Source organism: Vidua macroura, chromosome 3 (genome assembly GCF_024509145.1).
Source record: "Vidua macroura isolate BioBank_ID:100142 chromosome 3, ASM2450914v1, whole genome shotgun sequence".
Lineage (NCBI taxonomy): Eukaryota > Metazoa > Chordata > Aves > Passeriformes > Viduidae > Vidua > Vidua macroura.
This window is the reverse complement of record NC_071573.1, coordinates 105,422,723-105,446,865: the sequence shown is the minus strand read 5'-3', so window position 1 is coordinate 105,446,865 and position 24,143 is coordinate 105,422,723. Positions and strand designations below refer to the sequence as shown.

General features: G+C 46.3%; 1 protein-coding gene across 1 annotated transcript; it reads right to left on the bottom strand.

Moving 5' to 3' along the window:
* Positions 1-277: 277 nt before the first annotated feature.
* Positions 278-2,656, bottom strand: RHOB (ras homolog family member B). The gene has a single exon (XM_053974297.1). The coding sequence runs from the start codon at positions 2,353-2,355 to the stop codon at positions 1,765-1,767; it is 591 nt and encodes a 196-aa protein (XP_053830272.1). The 5' UTR covers positions 2,356-2,656; the 3' UTR covers positions 278-1,764.
* Between the last annotated feature and the right edge of the window lie 21,487 nt (positions 2,657-24,143).

Here is a 24,143-nt window from a genome sequence, read left to right as displayed (position 1 = left end):
CAACGGCAACAAGGATGGATTAGTCACCACCTTGACTTTTGAATACATTTCCATATGCCACGCACAGAAAAAAACTAAGGAAGCAGCTCCCCCAAAGGGAACTAAACCCACCATCCTCTAAAAGCTAAAATACCAGACAGGTATTTCACCCACTGGAAAAAAGCCAAAAAAAAGCATGTGTAGGCAAGGGGCAAACTCTGGTCTAGTTCAACAATATCCAGGTGTCCTGCTGCAATCAGAGGACAGTCTCCATGAATCACAACACTGCTCTCACAAGTGTCAGCATAGAATCTTTTAATACTTTACATAAAAAACTGCATACACTATAGTTTTATGTAAACATCATATACATCTCAGTTTTTGCCATGTCAGTTTATTAAAAACAGTCTCAGTACCACTGTTGAGGGAAGAGGGAGGAAAGTAAACAAACATAAATGGATACATTTGTTCTCTGAACCAGAGAAACAGAAAATTATTTTCACCCAGGTTGGCCACCTTGTGAAAATAAGTTTTAAATAAACCTTGATTCTTTAAACTGCCCTTTAGTGCTAAAGTCTGATGTACTCACTGCACAAGTAACAGTGCTTTCACCCATTTTTTTCCAAGGCAAAAATATACAGTGGTTTTATTTTGTCTTGTGTGAAATCAGTTTTAAACAAGACCCAGATGAGGTTACTGAGTAAGAATGTTTCCAATGCTACAGTGTTGTATGCAGATGATGAGTGCATTGAGTGTTTAATTTAAACATAAAAAAAAAAAATCCACCGAGTTGTGCAAAGTAACATCTTTTGAAAATAAACTTTTAAATAAACCCAAATCAACACACTTGCAGGAGACAACATTAAAAGTAAGGAGCAGGCACCAAAATCATAATATGGCAATATCATCCTCTTGCTCATCCTGCCTCATCTGTCAGGAGATGGATATCCAGCAAGCAGGACAGTTCAGCTTTACTTTCTGGCCTGGTGGCTTCTGCAGCTGGAGTCAGTTCATGGCTCCTGTTATCAGCAGGCATCAGTCACTCAGGACAAGTTCCTTTGCACAACACAAGTCCCACCTGGGCACCCCCTCCCCACCTCACTTTAAATAAGCACTCCCTGCACAACCCCAGTTTGCACAAGACAAAAAAGGTAACATATATACAGGCTTCGCTTGGGATGACCCTCCCTTCCCCTCCCAGTCTCGGTCTTCAGGGCACTAATTTCCACAGCAGGTCAGGCTCAGGCTGAAACATGTGAGGGAGAAGCAAGGATGCTGCAGGCAGCCTGGGAGAGGCAGCCCCTTTCCCCAGCTCGCCTGGGTGGAGGCACATGCAGGCAGGAGGCAGAAGTCCCTTCGAGCATCTCAGCTCCACTGCCCTCCTCTTGCAAAAGAGAGGAGGCTGCCCGGGAGCAGGGAGCAGCAGGTGTTGGCAAAGGGGCAGAACCGGGTGCAAGGTTTGCTCAGTCCAGTCTCAGCAGCTTTTTGTTGTTGAGTCCACGACTAACTCGCAGGGGCCAGTGGTAGGAGAAGGCTTCTCCCCACTTTATTCCCAAGACTCAGGGCATGCAATCCCCCCCTCCCTCTGTCCCCACGGCTGAGCAAGCACAACCCTTTTTGGCTAAGGCTCAAGGAGCGTGCTCCCTCCCTTAGCCCCCACCCCATCCACAGCCAGTCCCTAGCGGAGGGGACAGGCAGATGCCGTGTGCGTGTATAACCCAGCTCGTCTCCACCTGCCAACAGGTGACCCAGGCGCTGTGCCCAGCGCCGCGCTCCAGACACGCCCTATAGGACTTTGCAGCAGTTGATGCAGCCGTTCTGGGTGCCGTAGCGCTTCTGCAGGGCTGCCCGGGTGGCAGTCTCGAAGACCTCCCGGACACCCTCCTTGGTCTTGGCCGAGCACTCCAGGTAGTCGTAGGCCTGGATGCGAATGGCCATGGCCCGGCCGTCCTCGGTGCGCACCGGCTCCTGCTTCATGCGGGCCAGCTCGTTCCGCACGTGCTCGTCGTTCCGCAGGTCCTTCTTGTTGGCCACCAGGATGATGGGGACGTTGGGGCAGAAGTGCTTGACTTCGGGCACCCACTTCTCCGGGATGTTCTCCAGCGAGTCCGGGCTGTCCACAGAGAAGCACATGAGGATGACATCGGTGTCCGGGTAGGAAAGGGGACGCAGGCGGTCATAGTCCTCCTGGCCAGCCGTGTCCCACAGGGCCAGCTCCACCTGCTTGCCGTCCACCTCGATGTCCGCCACGTAGTTCTCAAAGACGGTGGGCACGTAGACCTCGGGGAACTCGTCCTTGCTGAAGACGATAAGGAGGCACGTCTTGCCACAGGCACCGTCCCCCACCACCACCAGCTTCTTGCGGATGGCAGCCATGGCCAGGCTCGCCAAGCTGGCCTTGCCGTGCAGCAGGACGATGGCAGCGCCCTCCTCCCCGCGGCCGCCGCCTCCCGCTCCCTCTCGCTTCTCACAGGGCACCGTGGCGAGCCGGCCCGCGCAGGCAGGCGGGCGCGCCCTGCTCTCTTTGCTCACCGGCACCGCGCCGTCGTACCCAGCCTCGCGGGAGCGCTACGGCCGCAGGGCAGCGCCGCCGGCCGCGGAGCTCTGCGGTGGAAGCGGTGCCGCCGGTTCTCGCCCTCACAGCAAATACCCGCACCGGACCCACTCCGCGCAGCCACTGCCGCAAGCTGCGGCCCGGCGCCGCTATTTAAAGGCGCTCGCGACTTTCTTAATATAGCTGACCAATGGGAAGGCAAGGAGTGAGGTCATCCCCGGCGGAGAGCGCTGCGATTGGCGGGCGGTCGCGGGCGGGAGGCGGGGCCGAGGCGGGCGGGGAAGCGGCCGGGCCGGGGCCGCGGGCCCGGGGCCGCGGCGGGCGGAGCCGCGCTGGGGCGGCCCGGGAGCTCCCTGGCCCCGGTGAGGAGCTCCCTGGCCCCGGTGGGGAGCTCCCGGCCCCGCGGGATCCCTGCTTGGCGCCGGGGCAGGGCAGGGCCGGTCCCCGCCGCAGTCTCGCCGCTCGGGCTGGCCGGTGTGAAGAGGCTGGGCGGGCACTCGAGAGGAACGGGGAACACCGCTGCGTCCCAGTGATGCTTTTAAAGCCCGGACAAAGTGAACGGAGAGTATTGCAGGCGATTGAATAAAATAAAAGCGTTCGCTGGGTGCTCCTGGAAAAGCGCTCGATTCCCTTCATTTAAAAATTCATCATATTCGACTCTCGCCAGCTCTTGGCCAAAAAGGAGCGGAGGAATTGTAAACCGGGAGAAGCAGCAGGCTTGAACTGAAGTGGCCTTTGGGTCTCAATTTACAGGGATATCGGAAGTCACAGCAATGAAAAAATGAAGGTGGAAAATAAAGGGGCGCAAAGCCCTGTAGTGGGGGCTTGCTGGGAGGGCAGGGTGCGAGTTCCCCCCCCCCCCCCCCCCCCCCACAGGAGGAGCTGGCTGGGCTGGGCTGGGCGCGCTGGGGCGGCCGCAGTGCCGGGGGACACACGGACACCGCCGGCAGCGACGCGCTCGGTCCCTGTTGCAGCTATCGCTGCTCAGCCGGGTGGTGTCCCAAACTTCTTCCCTGCGAGCTTTCCCACACAGACGATGTCCTGTGGCTACTGCCTCTCGGGGTTTGATTCGAAGTGTCCCGTTTTCCTAGCCAGCACTGGCATTAGGAACAAAAATGAGTGGTTTGTACAATACTGTTGTTATTAAAAAATGTATTTTAAAATACCCACTTGGAGAGTGAATGCATCACTGAGTACATCAAATTGCCTGACAAGTTACTTGTAGCAGACTGTTACAGAGGGGTGTGCGCCAATAGGGTAAAAGGTTCCTTTAATCCTAGACATTGAAATAAAATTCATTTTCTGTGAGCTTTTTGTAATACCCACTTCTCCCAGTCAAAAGAGCATGTCCCCGAATGCTGACAGATGAATTTGTACCTTCATCTTACAGGGCTTTGTACAGCATATTTTATGTGAACATAATAAATTCAAACTGATTTTTTAAAGAATCCAGCAATAAAGTGTAGACATAGACATGGATGTTCTTCAGTACCTATGGCCTTCAAGAGAGCCAAATTTCTGGCTTGCATCGTCCCTTAAAATCCGTTGTCACTGCTCACAGGCTTCAATTCTTCACAAAACTGTGTGGAAATCATTCCCCTGCTGTCATGTCCTCCTGGCGATGGTGCACTGGCAGCTTGCAGCTATTTTCTGTCCACTCCCAAGCGGTTCAGGCCGCTCGGAGGGGCAGACAGAGGGGATTTGCTGTGCATTTCCCCCGTCCGATGTGACTCCCTCCAACTCGCCGCTCCCCGCCGCGGCTCGGCCGCGCCGCGCTGACGGCGGGGCCCCAGCGCCCTCTCGCGGCAGCTCTGCGCCCTGCACCGCCCTGCGCCTGCTCCTTGCGGCTCCGCAGCTGGAAAAATCCGCAGCTGGAAAAAAAACACCGCTGGAAAAATCCACCTCTGCGGCGGCAGCAGGAGAAGCTGCGACTGCTTCAACTGGCATGAGAGGTGCTGCTTAAATATATTTCTGATTCCGCTTGTATTTGACTTTTGAATCATGCCTGGGTGTTTGGTTTTGTCTTTTCAGGAGCAAAATGTTTTGTTAAATATAAAAAGGAATAATGCAAATGAGCAGTTACGTGTATCGACTCATCTGTGCCGTGCCACGGAAGGCAGGTAAATAAGTAGTTGATTCATTTCAAAGCACACGGCTCCATTGTTGCCGGGAGTGCTGCTGGCAATTACCCGTGTGCCTCGAGTGTCCCACATTCATACTGCTTAACTCTTTAAAGGCTTCAAAGCAGGGTGACCTCATCCAAATTGTCTGCTGGTTCCAGCTTCCAAATTGTTCAAAGGAATTACTCCACAAATGTCCGGCTTGCTCAAGTTAAATCCATAGCATGAATTTTTCTTGTAACTGAGCAGTACACATATATTTGCAGCACTCAGTTATGGTCTGACCCATAACTTAATGGCTCATGCTTAATTTTCAAGTCTCACATCTCTAGTCTTCCACACAGTTGCACTGAAAGCAAAGTGCCTGATGTTTCATCTCTCACCTTGCAAGACAGACTTCAGCAAAGCCTATGTAACTCCTTGACCAAGGGTTTCAAATGCTTTATAAGTCTTTTTTCCAGAAGCTTTTTATCATGAGTCTCAGCCCTGTGACCAACTCAGGCTGAGATCACACTCATTTCACTATTCTGGGGTACACTCCAGCAGCAGGCTCTATGGGGAACATCTAAGTCAATGTGGTTATTACACATCTGTAACTAGCGAATATATCCAGCTCATGTATTTTAGGGCTGAATTTTAACTTACATTGTAGCTTTTATATTTTCTGCATGAATCTGCATGATATGCTGAACGGTAGTCCTTTAGGCAAGCTGAATCTTCGCTCTCTAAGCACACCGCTAGTTCTGCTGCACCACATACATCTGTATGATTGAGGAAGAAAGCATGAAGTAGGACAAAGAAGACACCACTTGTTTGCTTTTATTGCTTGTGCGGATGGTTTTCAGATTAAAACTCACATTTTGTTGGGGTTTTTTTTTTTTGTTTTTTTTTTTTGGTTTTTTTTTGGTTTTTTTTTTTGTTTTTGTTTTTTTTTTTTTTGTTTTTTTGTTTTTGTTTTGTTTTGTTTTGTTTTTTATTTAATCCAAGTGGCATTTTTTGGTTGAGAAGACAATTCCTGTCAATTACTGGAGATTGTTTCCAGATTATATTCCCCCCCTGCTCTTCTTCTAAGCAGATTTTCTAAAGGGCATGTCTGTAACTCAGATAATTTGTGTTCAAGCATAAATCTGTACCAAAAGCGTGAAAGCTCAGTGGGGAAGACAATCTTTCTCCTTTTTTTCAATAAGTAGGCAAGTAAGTACATTGCCTGCTGTGGCATAACATGCTGAGGGAGCCACATGTCCTCTAATGGCACACAAAGTCCTGAGTACTGGCTTGTAATGCCAGCATCAGGCATCCTGCAGTCCTCATGCAGTCAAAGCTTTTCAGCGAAGTGAGGAAGGAAAGAGGCAGTGACATATGAGCAGTTCACAGGCTAGTGTGGAAAAGCTCTGGGTAGATGTGAGAGAATGGGCAGAAATGGTATCTGTCACCCTAAGAAGAGTTTCTGGCACATTTAGGAACCAGACCTTGCTGTGTGTCACCACAGGTCCATTGCTTTCCAGCGTTCCTGGAGGAACGCAGAGTTTAACTCTCAGAGCCCCTTGGGATCAGTGCCCTCAGCAGACAATCCAGACTGATCTACCTAGCAACTAGAATGCCACGGCACAGCAGGAGAAGGTGAAATCACCTGTGTGTTTTCATACAGAGGTTTGTGCTAAGTACAGTGCACTTGAAAGCACACCATCCCAAAAAAGAAATGCTTTCATGACTAAAGAGCTGTATGGGATCCACTGGCATTGATCTTCCAGGGAATAAGAGAGGTCAGTTAGAAGCTGTTTGGTTTAATTTTTTCCAGTTCTTATAGGAAGACTATAAAATTCATACTTTAATAGGACTCCGGAAATATGGATTGCCAGAGTAAAATTATACCACTACAGTAAATTAAAGTGGCCTTTTGTCTCCAGCTGAGTTCAAATTAAATAAAAACAAGTGCCTCCTCCTTAGGAAAGAATTTTTTAGACCTACAACACCTCATCTCAGTTGAAGAACCCTTCTGTAGCTTAATGAAATAAATGAGCTGACCATATAACTCTTATGGATACTCATGATGTTACATGTCTATATCACCAGTGATGCCTTTGGAAACAGTTCTCTCTGCAGAGAGACCAAACTTGTCACCTTCTGGTTCCCTTTGTTCTCAGTTTTTACTGACTGCAGACACCTTGCAGTCTTCCATCTACCAGGAAAACTGAGACAGAGTAAAAATTGCTTGTCCAATGCCAAGATAGCAGGGAAGTTAGTCTCTCTATCTGGAGTTCAAGATAATATCCTTAACAGTGGGAAGTTCTTTATCTTTAGACTCTCCAGTGGATGTACTTCATGCCACTATTTTCAGGATGGTCAGACACTGGAAAAGGCTGCCCACAGAAACCATGGAGTCTCCATCCTTGGGCATATTCAAAACCCAACTGGACACAGTCCTGAGCAACCTGCTGTAGTTGATCCTGCTCTGAGCAGGGCAGGGTGGAGTAGATAACCCCTCCTCACCTTATCCATTCTTTGATTCTGCAATTCATTTTTCTGTGATGCCTCAGCAGATCTGAAAAGTGATGTTTGGAGGGTCTCTCTTGCAGGTCTACTCCTGTTTCACACTCCAGCACTGTCAGCCCACATTCCACCAGGGAGTTTGGCATACTCAGTTCTGAAGTGCTTGCACAGGATGAGCCTTTTGCAATAGGAACAAGGAAACTTCTGAAGTAAACATGTTGTGATTTGTTAATGATTTGTGTAATTTCCACTTTATTGGCAGTAAAGTAGATTTCTTTAAAAAGCAATGATGTCATATGGTTCTCCATGTAGATTTATTTGCTATATTAAGATACATTAACCTATTCCTCTAATTACTGTGGTCTTCATGGTGGTCTTTGAAGTGTGGTAGTCAGTTCTCTCTGTAGGGGAACCTGTGACCTGAGGAAGCTGAGGCAGCAACAATATTAGAAGAAACTGGTCTGAGGGAAGGCGGTTGATGGTGGAAATTACTATCCTGTAAGTCTAACAAACTTCTACTTCATATAAATTAACCATGACTCTATGAGGACTGAGAGCACTTTCTTAATTCCCACGTGATCATTGATCTATGAGCAAAAGCAGCATGGGTGCACACAGAAGAGCTATTGCCATTGTAGAATTCCACTAACAGATCATGGCAGGAAAAATGTCAATAAAACCAATTTGGAAAGTTATTCACTACAGTGTTTTACATTCCATCTCACTCACAAAATTAAGTCATTCAATCTAAAAAAAAATAAATTTGTTACGGACTGAACACTGGCCATAAACAATATCTGAGATGATAAAACAGAAATACAGGGTACTGCAGGAGTCTTGGTTACATACAGATTTGGCTTATACCTTAATTTTTTGATATATAATATTAGGTAAGAACAGAGTAGTCACAGTTTCAGAAAATTGTGATGTCAGAATTAAAAGACAGAAAAATATTGGGAAGAAAGGTAAAAGAGGAGTATAGGAAGAAAAAAGGAGATAAGGGAAATTCCAAACTAATGGAATTTCTCTCCTCTCCTCATTCTACCCTTGCCAAAAGCTTAAAAAAAACCCCAAACACATCCTGGGAATATGTCATTTTGTATTTCATCTTTATTTTCAAGGAGTGGCTGCTTTTAGGAGAAAGTTAGCTGTAGCTAGAGATCACCCCTGTGGTAAAATGTGCTTCATCTTTGCTCTTTGCCATGAACACCTTCCCAAGTCCTATGAGCCAATGCTGACACTACTGACACAGAGATAGAAGTGGAAGAGATGATTCTTGGATGTGGATTTTTCATTCTCTTGGATGTGTCAGTGAAGGACAAAGTGGGTTACTGAGATCTCTGCCCAGAGTTCCACAAAGATGTAGACATCTACAGGTATTACTTTTATGTGCTTCTTCAGGGACAGGACTGGCTTACAGCAAAACATCCTTGATTTTTGGGTTCTGGAAATCAAAGTGTTCTGCCTCACAGTACCTATTATTCCGGTGACTGCCAAGATAGAGCTAAGGTATTAAGAAGAAACTACTCCAGGCAAGGAGACAATTAACACTACAGAAGGAAAAGCTTAGGCTGCCAGCATTGGGGCATATGCTTACCTGGGCTATTCTGCCAAGACAAAAGAAGGTGATGATAGAGGCCTGGAGATCATTAACCAAGCACATTACATGAGGAAAAGATGAGAAAAAAAACACTACAGGCACTGCCAAATTTTGTGAGAAGGGAACATTATTTTGTGGTTGGATTTTGTGGTTGGATTCCATCATGTGGAAAGGTAAGCAGATAATTTTGTTGCTGTTGTGTTTGTGCTTATATGTTATAGGAGGAAAACATCTCTTATCTGCAAAGCATCACACTTGAAAACTGGATTTATTTCTTTCTCCACCTCCAATAAAGGCTGAAGAGAACAATTCTAAGTTTGAGATGTGGAACCAGTCCTGAGAAATGGAAATGACCAAGCTACCATTCTCCATGGAGGTTTTTTGTTCACGGGAGTTGCACAGAGGCTCGGACAGAAAAACCAGCATTACTGGGACAAGCACAAGAACAAAACAGCTGTGCTGACAAAGTTTCCTTCCATACACTTCCTTGAAGGGTGTCCTTAGGGAAGTGTGTCACCACACAAGTATCCAGTAGTCTGCTGTGCTAATAGCAGCGGGTTTCTGACTGGCAGAGCAGGTCTGACTTTCTCTAGGATTAATTTGTAAAGCTGGCCCAGGCTTGGTTCATATATGCATCAGGAATGGAATGTATAGCATAGAGTGCAATAGAGGCAGTGCTATCTCCATCTCTTCTTCAGGCACAGGTGAATAAACTGGGGTAAGCCAGCCTGGATTTGGGGTAGGATAGTGCAGTTCATGATTGAATTCCTACCTTAAAAGTAGAGAAAAAGATTAGACTTCAATTTCTACACCTCTTTGTTCTTATCATCTGAATGTATGGTAAATTTTTCTGTCTTTCTGTAGCACTTGGAGGCAGAGGACATAAAGAAGACGGAATGCCAGCAAGCATGCTGTCAACTTTGCAAGTCATTAACAATCTGGAAAGAGACTGAGACGTACTGTCAACCTAAGCAGAACATCTCAGAGAGGCACAGAGATGGACCAAAATGTAAAGATTTTGAGTGCAACTCCCCATTCCTCCCTTCTGAGAAGCAGTGAGTCCTGGCAGCCCAAAGAATTGAGCTATGAGCTGAGATTAAAGGCACAAGGCTGGAAGCAAGCAAGTAATGTGCAGGATTTGAAGACACATGCTGAAACACAGAAATGGGCAGAGAAATATTCTAAGACAAACCCCTTCTGATCCTGAAGTAAAGGTACCACGCTAATTGAGTGTATCTGTCATGAGCTAGGAGAACATGGAAGTCTGTCACTTGGTTTAGCTGCCTTCCTTGATGCTGGTGTCATCACTCTGGCAGCCTGGTTAAAGTTTCCCAGGAGGAAACAAAATGAGAACAAAGACAAATTTCTAAACTGATTATGCACCTGGAGCTGTACACTTTGCAAATGAGCTTTTCCAGGTGAGAGACCTAGCAAAATACACAATTAAGATTTTTTTTTCTTACCCACTTTTCCCACCATTATTTGTCTATTGATGATATCATGGGTAGAAATTTTGGGGCTGGCCAAGTATTCAGTATTGGATGGATTGCTGCTTTCCCTCTACAGGACTTTTTGGTAGCAGTTTGAAGTCCACAATCACACTGTGCTATAACAACAAATGCTTCAAGGATGACTTTTCCAAAAGTACCTTTCTTCCAAGAATCTCTGAGTGCTTTTCAACATGAATTACCAGCCCATCTCTTGGTGATAAGTAGGTGTTATTTCCATCTTCAAACTGAGAAACTTAAACTGCTGCCTAAAGTAACTGTGAATCATCTACTTCCTGGAGCTTTCTTTTTCTTGTTTTCCATGCCCTTTCCCTTTTGTCTCCTAGACCATTCTTAACCTCAATTTCTTCTCCCCTCTGTCTATAATAATCCCCTCGATGCAACTTGATGTTGTACCCAAACTCTAAAACCCTCCTACCCCCGCCCCTGCATGCAACTTGGGCGTGCCTGTGTGCTGTGTGCTCTCCTGATTCAGGTAGTAGCATCAATTGAGCCTTTCAAAGAGCTGTATTTATGTAGATAGGTTTCAATTGTTATTTCCATCCAGTATGTGCATGTGTGGGTGGGGAGGATTAGTCTGCAGATAAGTTAAAGAGCACAGGTGTCTCAGGTGCCTGTGATGTGGAGCACTGAACTGGAGAGAGGCAGTTTTGCAAAGATTCTAAGCACTTACTGCTCCCCCTACTTGGAAAGTTCAGACCACCACTTGGGTGAATCAGAGCTCACACTACCTGATGCTTTGTAAGACACTGGGCAGCATATTGGCTGGTGTCTGTTTTCAGTCTAAATAAGCAAGTCCTTTCTTCCAGAACGGTGTTTTGTTCAAGATAAGGGTAACTGGTTTCACTCCCAGTATTCACTGAACATATCTCTGAATTAAACTGTTCATACACTGACCTTAGTTTCTGTTTCTTAACATTAATATTTTTATTGGTTTTTTTAATGGGAAATAGAAAGTTGGCAATCTGTTTCCATTGTATACTCCTCTGCAATAGGAAAAGAGAAACTCAGGGGAGGTTTTTCATAATCTTTTCTTAACCTGTATAAATTCAGTTTTTTGCCACTTCTACCAAAAAATCAACGATCTCCCTCTGTATCTGTCTCAGAGCACTTTTTCAAAAGATGTTTACTATGTGGCTAAGAAATTGGTTTGTATGGAGTCCTTATTTAAGGGCATCTATCACCCAAGAGAAATACAGGCTGGATAGTTTCCTGTTCTGTATTTTAGCATTGTTCTGTGATCCAGCAGTCAGTGTATTATCCTGAGGCATCTGTATCTGGGGTTGCTTCTCTATTCCACCTCAGGCTATGTCTGCATGGCTGTACACAAGAGGATGTGCGTGTCTGCACTGCCAAGTAGCTGGGAAGAAGCAGTACCCCATGGCAGCAGGGTGCTAGTTCACCTTTCCCACTCAGGAATGTGTCCCCAGGATCCTGTGCAGACCCCAGTGCAGGAACACCTGCCAGGTGATGCTGGGCTCCTTCCCACAGGCCTGCTGGCATGGGTATTGTGCTCTCTCATGGGAAGAGCTCAGACATTAGCTGTGGAAGAACTCAGATATTAGCCACTGAAGAGCTAGAAAGTCTGTACGAGACCGATACTTGGAAAGTGATACATGCCCGTATCTTAAGCTTGGAACAAAAATTAATAGTGATGAATCCATACAGAAGCAAACTGCCAGCAGTCAATACCCCAGGCTAAGCTTGAGCCAAAGTGCTCTCCTCTAATTTAAATCATGCTGCCAGTGTTGGAGAGGAAAGGAGAAGAAAGAGAAGGAGAGGAAACTGTTTTATTAACCTTTTCTTTTTTTACTTTGTGTATTTAAATATTAAACATGAATATTTATTAGGAAAATAACAAAGCAAAGAAATATAATGGAACAGAAGATAGAAATTAAATGAAGTTCATATATCATTCAACAGGGCCATTTCTAAGATGAAAAACACTATTTGTTCCCCATCACCACAGCTGTCCAATTGAAACAGCAGGGGAATTCATATTATATTAGGTGAATATGATGTTATACAGTACAATTTGGGATTTCAGTGAAGCAAATATGCAAATAAATGATATTGATGTATTCAGTAGAAATAAGAATTAATAAATAAATAAAGTCAGTACATAACAATAAGAAAACAGTATGTGAGAGCAATTTTCCATTTTCATTGCAAAGATACTTTATGCATTCCATAAAACAGTGTTGTAGTAGCCTGCATGCTTAAGAATGTCATCAAGGGATGGTTTGTAGACAAGCTGACTTAGTTGGGGAAAGAACAGACAAGATCTTGGACACTCAGGTCTTCAAACACCTCCTCCAGATCCCATTTGATAAAGGACCTGACTCCCCCCCATAGAGCTCTACAGACCATGGTAAGCCACAAAAGCCATGACAATCTAGAATGTGTTTTGTGCAGAGATGTAGGAAGAACCTGAAGACTTCAGAGATATCTACATAGTGATATATCAGCAGTGCTTTAGCAAAAACCTCCCTGCACAACACCCAGTACGGGGCTTTGCAAGGAGGAGCAGTTTGGAACTAAAAAAGCTCCATGTGTTCTCTCCTTTTCATTGCTTGTTTTGCAGATGCAGTGGAGAGAGGGTAATATGTCTTGCTTAGCAAGACCATTCTCCATTTTACATTAGTTTCTTATGTAAATAGGTCTTCCTAGTGGACAATCTATCAGTCCACCTACTAATTCATCTGTTTACTCAAAATTACCTTCAGACAGGAAGCATGTTCTATTTTATGAAAATAGATTCTCTTAGGTTTTGTCTCAGTTTTCTTCATATCTTGACACTTAATCAAATTCATTTTGTGAAATGTACTGCATCTGTTTTAAATAATTAATCATCTTCTACCTCTGCAATCATTCAGAGAATGTCAAAGTGATACAAGAGCCTGTAATTTCTTATTATATTTTTATGGAGATACAGGGCTGGATCATGGTATTCCTCCTCAGCAACTCAGAGCAGCATATGAAAAGGAGGAAAGACTGCAAGTTTTTGCCAAAACTAAATTCTGTGTGTCCCTAAGGTCTTGAAAGCTTCATCTCTGCTAGTGGACTTGTCCATAACTGAAACTGCCTTTGCACTGTTGATGTGTTCACATTTCAATCTACTCACTTGCCCAAGACATGCTTTATGACAGCTACCTCCTGTGCCAGGGTGACACAGCTTTTGGAGAGGACTTGTCTCAGCACATCCCTCAGGCTGTGCTTGTTGAGGGGACAGATTGGTAGACAAACACTCGGTTCATGAATCACACCCATGACTGGTTTCTGAGCAGTTTGATGCCATTGGAAGCAACTTTGCCAGCTCAGGTGTGGCTGAGCCAAGCAGTGTTGCAAGGTGTATATGCCTGGGTGCTGGGAATGGGGGGTTTAGCTGTGTGTCATCATCCAGCCTTGACTGAGAGGGAGTTTGTAAGCTTGAAGACATTAAAAGGAGCATTTTCTCTCTTTCAACCCTTTTGCTCAGGCAGTAGGACAGTCTTGGCAGAGACTATCCTTGGCTCCCACCCGACTGCAGGCCCAAGTGAGCAGGTCACTATCATAGGCTGACAAATCCAGTGGCCCAGCAGAGGCAAGGCTGCTGCAGGTCCCTGGCCCCAGGGCCAGCTGTCAGTGGGGCTCAGTGTGTGTTCCCAGTAGGCACATGAGCACAAGCACACTCAGCACATATCTGGGTACACATGTGACCAGTTCCACAGAAACACTCAACACACACACAAACACAACCAGCTCCAAGGGCCTCATCCTGTTCTGCTCTCTGGTAGATCATGATGAAAGCCCATTAATGGAATACATACATATACACATGCATTTTAAAAAATATATGTGTATATATATACACACACATATATACAGATATTTATATTTATACATTTTTATATGGACATTTATACAGTGTGGATCCCTCCAGCCACTATCCTGAGACACCCAAGTCTACGCAGTAGCTGGTCCTTGAATCCTCTAATCTCCAGCTGGCTCTCTCACAGACACACACAGTCAGGTCTCCCAGCTGACTTCCAGGCTCCACAATACCCCCAGTAGCTGGCCAGGACCCCTGGTCCCTCTAGTAGCCAATACAGAGATCTCTGGTATCTCTGGATCTCTGATCTGGATCCCTGATCCAGACCAGGCTTATGGTTGCTTTGGTATCTGTCTCCTAAAGCCTTTTATCCTACTCACCTGTTTCTCCAGCTTGACATTCATCAGTGATTCACCTCGACTCCCAACACACATGTGCACTCAGAGCAGAGAGTCTCTCACCCATGAAAAGCCTCTGAAGTGGAGTTCAAGGAGAAGACAAGCCCTTCTGACCAGGTGCAGGGCATGGCCAGCCAGACAAAGCAACCAGCCAATCCTTGACATGCAGCTGGCCCCTTCTCTCCCCTTATCATTGTGATTTTCTACCCGTATTCCTTTCCAAACCACCAAGATCCCTCCCTTTTCCCCTGCATTTTTCCTCCTCTAAAGATTCCATAGTAAGTCTTACGCAATTCCAAGACACTCCTCCTCTGTGTTGTCTCATACTGTGTCCTGTACCCCTTACCCCTCTCAGTCCACACAGCCTCTCCCTTTAGCTCAGGTATGCCCCAGGCTGAGACTCCAGGACAGCCCTGAGAGGAGGTGCACTGGGGCTCATGTCCCCTACTGGGGGTTTCTGGGGTTCCCCCACTGCCTCTGATCCACATGTTCCTGTGGCCAGGCTTTAGTCACACTCCCCAGCCACCATGAGAAGACACTTTTGGGCGTGCCACAGGCTCTGCCCATCATGGACAGCTGCCTGCCAGCACTTACTCTGGAGGGAAGTGAAATGTAGCTGTGCTTAAAGCCTTTGGCAGGTTAAAGCCTAAATAAAAATTTATCAATGGCCAAAGGTAGAAGAGAGAGATAATAAAAATGCATCTTTTGGAAAGCTCCCTGTCCACCAGTATTCTGCAGGAAGGTAAATTTAAATTAATGTTGCACTTAAGCATTGCTTTGCTTTTAAAAACAATGAATGGGCCTGGGTACATTTCCAGTGACCTGCTGTAAACCTGGTACACGCTGCATCACTAGGAAATTGCCAACAGATTATGATGCTGTGAAAATATGAGAGAGGCAGCTCAGACGTTTTCTTCTCTTCATCCCAGTCTCATTGGAAAGAGCACACTGGCTTCTTTCCCAGCAACTGGAGATCAAGACCCACAGAACTTGGTCTGCCTCTGCCATGGTTATCACAGCATCACCATGGTCCCCCTCACTAAACCAATACTTCAGCCTCACACAGAGACCACAGAGGAAAGGGTGAGGGATCGGGAAAGAGCAGGATCCAATATCACAAAAACAAGCTTGTTGTTTTCTTCCACTACAACCCAGACAGCTGGATTCCCATTATAATTAGACAGATATGGAAAAGCCTCATGGTAATCCCTACCAGCCTTTTTTTGACACAGTTCTGTGATGATTGCCATACGGATCAAGAGAAGAGATTGCAAACTCAGCACTGCCTTTTTGTTTTGTTTTCATACAGTGGCAAACATGAGGGGTTTTACCAACCCAGAGCAGAGGGAGGTGCTCCTGATGGTGACAGTGTTTTGTGATGTCCCTTCTTTGTCTGGCCACAACCCAGTTGCTTCAAGACTATGGCAAATCATTGCATCTGATAAACTCTGTTAACCAGAGATCTCCCCAGATTCTCACTCTGTCAAGAAAAGATATTAATAAATTGCCATTACCACAGGGCTTCCCTATGCGGTCATGCACTAAGACCCCTGGGGAAAGAGAGAGCCCCAGGACAATCTTTACTCACTTTGACTCATTGGGAAGCTATCCACCCAGTGCAGGATCTGGTCTTGGCATTTAGTCTGCTGCCCTATCTCAGCTACAAATTAATGTGAAACATAAATGTTATTTATCTCTAATTAATTATTAAGGCAATGTGTAACAGCACTTAGGAAAGATCATATTGGTGTGTGTCTGGATGCAACCCAGCCCTCCCTAAATCATGCTGAAAGCTGACTTCCCTCCTGCTGTAAGCAGATTACTTCAGTCTCAGTGTTGGTACATAAGGAGAAGATTTGTCACCCTTCTGGAAAATCAATGGGCTCTTGGCAAACTGGATTCAGTGCTGTTAATCATCCTGATGGCACCATCTGCCCATCTACCAAACTGTAGCAGGAGAACCACCCTGCCTGAGGGCCCTCTCAGTAGCTGCAGAGCCCTGGCACAGCTGGGTTTGCACCTCTCACTAAACCTCTCACTGCATTTGAAACAAGCCCAGCTGAAGGTATAGGAGGATCTGGGGACTGGGAGTGCAGAGTTCATGGAGAACTCTGTCATGTCTCCTCAGTATTTCTGTTGCATGTCTGGGGGCAGTGCCTCTGCCTGGTGCCCAAAACCAGCTGAATGTTCACAGGAAAAACAGAGGAATCAAAAATGCTGAAAATTCCAGATGCCTGAGGCATCACTGCTGGTGTGTGCAGCTCCCCAGCGCCTCATCAACACACAGAGGATGAAGACATCCCGTGGCAGCAACTCTGCTCACTGGCTATGGGACTGTCACTTGTCACCACATGAGGCTGTGATGTGAGTGCTCCACCTGCCCTATGAGGAAGAATCTTCTCCTCCTCATCCTCCTAACCCAGCTCAGTGCTGCTCCAACAGACAGGAGCAACAATCTGTGGGAAAACCTTCTGTGCAGGGCCGGGACAGGCTGGAGAGGCTGGAGCTGAACTCCAGGAAAGGATGAAGCAGATGACAATCTATAGCATGAGCAAAGGAGCTCTGGCCAGGCTCACAGGGGCATTGCTGCAGCAGAAGTCCTGGCTGCTGCCTCTGGAGATGTGCTCAAAGTGCAGCTGCTGCCCGGCTGCTGAGATGGGGAAGGGATGGGGCAGGACCCTCACGCCCCTGCTGTGGCTTCCCATCCAGTCCTCCCAGTCTCTGCATTCCCCCGGTGCCAGCATCATGTGTGACCTGCAGAGAGCCAGGCTCTCTGGGTCCAGCGGGCTGGGGACACGGGCAGGGGCAAACGGCAATGCCCGACTTCCTCCCGCTCCGTATTAATCAGTGCTTTTCTGAATCACAGACGTGGCTCTGGGATATCAACTATGAGATTCAGAAATTAATTCAGCTTGGGAGCTTTGGATGACTCAGACTGCTATGAAAACACCGCAGGGCAGAAATGAGATGTAGGGAAATTTCACCCTGGGGGTATCTCTCAATGGACTTTAACTAAGGACAAATTTAATTTGCAGAACTGAAGCATATTTTATTTACTTTTTTAAACTAGTACTTTAAATTGAAATATTCAAATAGGCAATCAAGATGCTCTTAATGGGTTGCTTTTATTGAAAAAGAGTTTGTTTTAAATCCCTCAACTTCAGAGTCCCAGACATATTTCCTTCCCCCAAGTGAATTCTCTGTTGAATTTCTCTATTGCATTAATTATGAAAATCAGAACTCACCAAATAAGCAGACAAGATGACACAGCAGTGATGTTAGGCTGCCCACAACCTAACCCGTGATCCTACTGGAAGTTGTCTGTAAGTCTCAATGGAAAAGCAGTATGCAGTAGTTATATGTGCTTTTAGGAGTTTGTAAAGACAGAGCTCTTTCTCATGCATCACTGGGCTCCCAAAAATGGGTCTAAGTTATAACTGCCCTTAGAGTTCACTTAACTCTGCTGCTAAGTATCTGCCTGAGAGAAAAAAATCATACATTTTTGTAGCTGGAAAAATATCGAGGCAAAGGATTTGAAACACTGAGCCATATGGACTCCTGCCTTAGCTCTCTCAGTGCAGCAATGCTTCATTGCAATCAATAAATGTTTCATCATCATTTCCGATGCAGGGAGGCTTTAAGGAGCCCAGGCTCCATTCTTGGCTCCACCGTCTGCTCACTGTGAGCTTAAGCTTCATTTCATGTCAATACAGCAGGACTCAGTGCCCTGGTTTCTTCATGAAATGCAGGCTGTGAGCCGGGGACTCCCAAGGAAGAATCAGAATCAGAATCAGAGCAGTTCCAGGTTCCTTCCAGTCCAACCCACCTGCCATGAACAGGACACCTTCAACTAGATCAGGTTGCTCAGAGCAACTGTTGCTGTTCAGCTTGACCTTGAATGTTTCCAGGGACAGGGCAGTCACCATCTCTCTGGGCAACCCGTGCCAGTGTTTCTCAACATCTTGCTGCAAAAACTTTCTTCTTTTTAGCTGAATTGATCCTCTTTCAGTTTAAAACCATTGCCTCTTATCCCATTGCAACAAGCCCCTACTAAAAAGTCTGTCCTCATCTTGCAGTACCCTTTAGGTACTGGAGGTTACTATAAGGTCTTCCTGGAACCTTCTCTTCTCCAGGCTGAACAACCCCAACTCTCTCAGCCTGGAGAGGTGTTTGAGCCCTCTGATTATTTTTGTGGCCTCTTCTGGCGTCACTCCAACAGGTTGGTTGCCTTCCTCTGCTGGAGACCCCAGAGCTGGATGCAGGAGTGTGGGTGAGGTCTCATCAGAGCAGAGCAAGGGGGCAGAATCCTCTCCCTAGGCCTGCTGTCCACTCAGCTTTGGATGGATCCCAGGATGTGGTTGGCTTTCTGAAATGGTGTTCAGGATGCTCCACTCCCAGTGTGTAGGGGATGGACAGGCAGCAGACTATGGCAATGGAAAGGAGCAGGCAAAATTTTCACCATGCCTTCACCCCTGGGAAGCCAATGCTGATGACGGGCAGCTGGAGGAAAGCAGCTGTACATTATATGAAACAAACCCCAAGAGCAAAATCTGGGGAAAGATCTGGGGAAATTCCTTCCAAAAGCAAGGCCTTGTGCTGGAGGACACATCTGGATCCCACTTGTTGTCCGTTGTCTCTGGAGATGCATCAGATTGTTTGAAAGCTCCCCGTGACCCAGCCTGTGAGACACAAGGGCTGGATCTGGCTGTGTTTTCATAGACTGAAGTCTGAGATGTGACCAGGGGTGAAATTCACTTGGAGGAAGGAATTCAGAGAGACCTGTGTGTCTTGCACAGGGCTTTGGGACAACCTCAGCAGGAAGTGAGGGGCAGTTTGGCCACATCTGCCCCCAGTATGACACTTCTGCAACAGTGGGGGGTGGGGATAAGCCTTTGTACTTAATGATGCAGGTTTTATATCAGGTTGATTTTCTTGCTTTACTGGTGGCTGTGCCTGTTCCTCTCTTACACCTCCCAGCCAGTCTAAGCCAAAGCCACCCACACAAAATGCTAAGATAGTGTTGTGGACAGTGTGGATCCTCCCTTGGAGAGGATGATCATTATCTCAGGGGCAACATGGGTCCCAGGACACTGGCTTAAAGAAAAGCCAGATAATGGAACCTAAAATAACCCTGGAGAAATTGCTTCTCTGTGTAGTAACAAAGAGACAATTATTGAAGTGACCTGCTAATATTCAAAGTGCTTTTAGGAATTAATTAGCTATTGCTGATGCCATTTGTCACTGACTACATTTGCCTGGGATGTTGTCAGAGCCATCAGCCAAAGTTTTTGCCCTTCTGAACTTTATTTTCTATAACCTCTTACAAGCTAGAGCAGGTATAGTGCTTTACATGTATTGTTTCCTCTGCAAGATTTATTGTATGGACTAGATATCTTCATTTCTGCTTAAAGCCATAGAAAACATCTCTGTGACTCCTGACACATCATGAGCATGAATCCAGGTATTCCCTACAGGGGATGTAGGGCAAAGAGATACATCCTTGTGGACAAGCGCAGCTGGTGGACTGATAGCTTTGTTTTCCTTCTGCCCCAGGAGGAATGTGCTCCCCTGCTGTCCTCCCTGAGGGAATGCTGGAAAAGGAAAACTGAGTTTGTTTGCCAGTCCCACCTCTTCTGAGAAAACACTCCTGGAGGGAGCACTATCCCACAAAGCATTTCCATGGGTCCCACTTTGCAAAGCCCATTGAACTGCACTGTAATTGGGGTTGCAGGGTGAAAACACAAATATGTTTCTTCTGCACAGTTCATTGCATTGCATAGCAGAGTTATGCTGAGATGCAAGTGGTTTGATTTTTGAGGGGGCTTCTGCATATGTACAGCAAAATGCAGGTCCTAACTCACAGCTACAGCTTCTTTGTGTTAGGAACCAACACATCTTAAATAAATGATAACATTCTTCCACCCACACTCCATCTGTAGAGAAAAGGTATGTAATTAACCCTTCCCCATTATCCCCTGTGTTTATCTGTTTGCACTCACCTTGGATAATGAAAAAGTCATATTCACGTTGTGCTCAGTTACACAACTTGAGCCTTGAGTTTTACTCTGTGGGTTTCCAGCAAGCCCTGAGCTCAGCAGGGCAAGGTCCTGCCTGCTCCAGGAGGCGGCTCCTGCTTCCCAACCAGCTTTGATCTCAAAACAAGACAAAGAGCCAGGTTCTTAAAATGCACTATAAAAGTACCTCTAGGGGTATCCAACAAAAGCATTTCATCTGGATTTCCAAAATGGCAGGGTGATGGATATGTTTTGAATACAGTGATGAATAATTCAGTTTTCATGTATTTGCCTGACTCATCCTGATTTCAGCCTGAAAGCTGCCTTCCTTTCTAATCACTACTTCTTAAAAAAAAAAAAAAAAAAGCCATGGCCATGGGGAGAATCCCCTGTCACAGGGCAGTTGCTGCAGCCCAAGAAAAGTGTCCCCAGTGCCGTTCAGCAGGTGGCTCTGGTCAGTGCTGTATTGTGGATGCCTGGGGTACAGACAGGACAGATGGACACAGGAACCAGGAGGCCTCTACTGCAGAGAGCAGGACTTGTTCCCTTTTATCATTTCACTTCCAGCCCCAGGACTGCCCTCTCCCTTGCTCCAGAGCTGGCATCTGTCTGAGTAAGACCAGAGCTGTTTGATCTCACTCTCCTGCCCCAAAAGGAGCTTTTCTGTTGCCAGTGGAGGAAGCTGGCTCTGGGTGGGCAGGGGCTGCATGCAGCTCTCCATTGCAGCACAGCGAAACAACTCCCTGGGCAGACCGACCCCATTCCTCGGTCCCAGCTCTTTATCCTGCCAGCCTCAGGGCGGGGAGAGGCTGATACTGCCGAGTTCTTCATCACCTGACTGCCACTGCCACCTGCCAGCCCTGCAGTCCACTGCGATGTCACCTCCCTGCCCTTCAGCTCCCAGGACCCTCCCTACCTGCCTTGGGTACAGCAGACATGGGTGTCGCCTTCTGATGAGAAGGCTGGCGACCTGGTTCAAGACACAGCACGGCAACCCGGCCTCCCCCAGGTCACTCGGGCCACAGACATGCACAGACACCAATGTGGTGGATGGTCAAATGGCGTTTATTATCTTATCTCATGGGGTTAAATAGTCAAGGGGGCTTCACTACGTCAGAAGGGGATGGTGGGTCTGGTTGGGCTTAGTAAGGAGTGGAAAACTACTGGGTTTAGGAGGGGCTGCATGCTTTAGGGGTAATTGATTAACTATAGCAGGAAGAAGGGGGGAAGGGTCTAGCTTTCCGTCACATCCCGAGATCTTCCGTTCGCCTGTCCCTATCTACCACACATGGGAACTTGTCTGAGTTTAGGGGAGACCTTACTGCTCTTTACAATGATCTCTCGATTAACTTAGAGGTCTTTTCCTACCTAAATGATTCTGTGATTTCAAGGAAGCCAATGTTAAGCTGAGGTTTCAGCCTACAGCTGTGCAATGCCTTCCCCATCATTCCCATCTGTGCCAATGTCTATTCCAAATCCCCCAATCCCTGTCCTTTGCCCATATTCAGGACTCCTGAGTAAAGTTTTTTGGTGCTGTCTGAGGGGTATTTTGCATTGTAAATCTGAGGAATGCTACTTTTAGGGGAAACTAAACTAAACAAGAGTGGAAAAGCAGGCAGGGGGTTGTTGGACGGGTTGGCAGCACAGCCTCAGGGCAGGAGGAGCAGGAAAGCTTGATCCAGGGGGACATGGGATGAGAGGACCCTTTGGGAAGCTGATGAAGACTGCAGGGGATTTTTAAGGACCATTTCTGCTTCCACAGTGGCCTGGAGTCCAGGCAGGTCCAAGGGGATGAAAAGTCACCATATACTTCTTTACCCATGGTCATGCTTGTGCCTGGTACATGAGAATCCTGGTAAGAACCTGCAGCAGGATCTGGTTCAAGCTTTTTGTCTTGCTCCAAAGGACACAGCTCTGCAGGTTTTGGGGATCCCAGGGACCCTGATACTTGGGATAGCTTGCAGCATCACCTAGGTGTGCTGAAATACATCCACATTCCTCTGTATTTTCTTGCTGGGCATGAAGCATGGCTCCTGCCTGCAGAGTGGACTGGGAGCCATCCAGGGACAACAAAAGGGTGGCTTAGCTGGTAGAACTTAGAGCGGCCCATCAGCCAGGATGAAACCCTCCATATTTTCTGTGGCCTCTGCACACTTAATATAGATTGTAAAAGTACAGGTAAGAGGGACTACTTGGCCTAGGAACAAAGAAGATTACTGGCATCATTTGATCCTCCTGCTTCCTCTTCAGCGAGATGAGATTGTTTCCTTTTATTTACAAATATGAATGAACTAAGATTCACAACAGCTCAGACAGGCTGAAGTCTCATTAATTCAATTTTAAACAGTGTGGGATGAGAGTGGAAAACTGAGCACTAAGAGCCTTGGAGTAAGGCCACAGCAAAGGGAGAAGGACAGCAGATTCAATACCCTGAGAGATCCTGGGGACAGCTCTGGATTCCTAATTCAGGAACTGGTGATGCTCCTTGTGCCAGGGTCTGTACCTTCTGCTGGAAATCTGTGTGCATTCTGGTGCCATCTCTTCAAAGGAATCATGGCCCGTTGATGATGTTTGGCAACCACAGACTGAGCAATGAAAAAAGGCTGAACCGTTGCTCTACTTTGTTAATGACACAGTTATGCTGTGGGAAAAACAGGTTGTGAACTGAAGAACAGGCCCAGAATGTACAGACAGAAAGGAAATCAATTACAGCTAAGCAAAAAAAAAAAAAAAAAAAAAAAAAAAAAAAAAAAAAAAAAAAAAAAAATTATTCTGTCATTTCAAAAATTGTGGGCACACATCTTTGCTGTTTGGGTGTTGTCCATGTCTGCATTTTACAAAGGTAATTCAGACAGACAAGCCAAGACTTGTATGTACAGTAATTCTCTTTCAAGCTACTTCTCATTTTCCCTGTTCTCAGCTCCCCTGTTGCCTTTCATGTCACTGCATGGAAACCAGGGCATAGTCCATTACATTAAACAATAATAACAGATGACCAAGCTTTAGAAGGAAAATATGATCATTTATCTGCCAGACACTCAAGCCATAGGGTTCACTGTCTCTGAGGACAAACATGATACAGTAGCTTGAGTCTAAAGACAGATGGGCTATTTCACTAGCCATTAATCTCACTGCTAGTTCACAAACCTAAGACCACCCATTTAGTGTATGACTGTGGGTGTGCATCCTTTTTTAGCAAAAGCATTCCTTCATGAGGAATGAGTCACATACATAAAGACCCTGACAGTATCCAACTAACTAATCAATAAATGGTAAAGTGCAAGATGTAGATCCCCCTGCACTGCTAGGCTGAGTCATCCTGATGCTGGATTTATCACAGCCTAGACAAAGTTTCTAATAAGAGCACCAACTGTACAAAGTAAAGGTTTTCTATTGCCTTCAACTAAGTCAGCTGAAGCCCTCAGAAGTGACTGACTGAAAGGGTTACACACAGTAGCCTGCATTAGGAAAGATACCTAAGCAGGCCAAGGGATGTCAGTGTCTCTTGTAGACTTGACATCTGTGAGGGCACACTTGGAATGTTGCATTCAATTTTCTGACCCCTTCCCAGTTCAAAAGGAAAGCAGAGGAACTGGAGAGAGTTCAGCAAAGAGCTCCCAAGAGCTCCTTAGTCCAGAGCACTTTGCCTACATGAAAAAGCTTCTTGAG

Coding starts and splice junctions, on each gene's coding strand:
- RHOB (XM_053974297.1), bottom strand. CDS start 2,355: ATGGCTGCCATCCGCAAGAAGCTGGTGGTGGTGGGGGACGGTGCCTGT.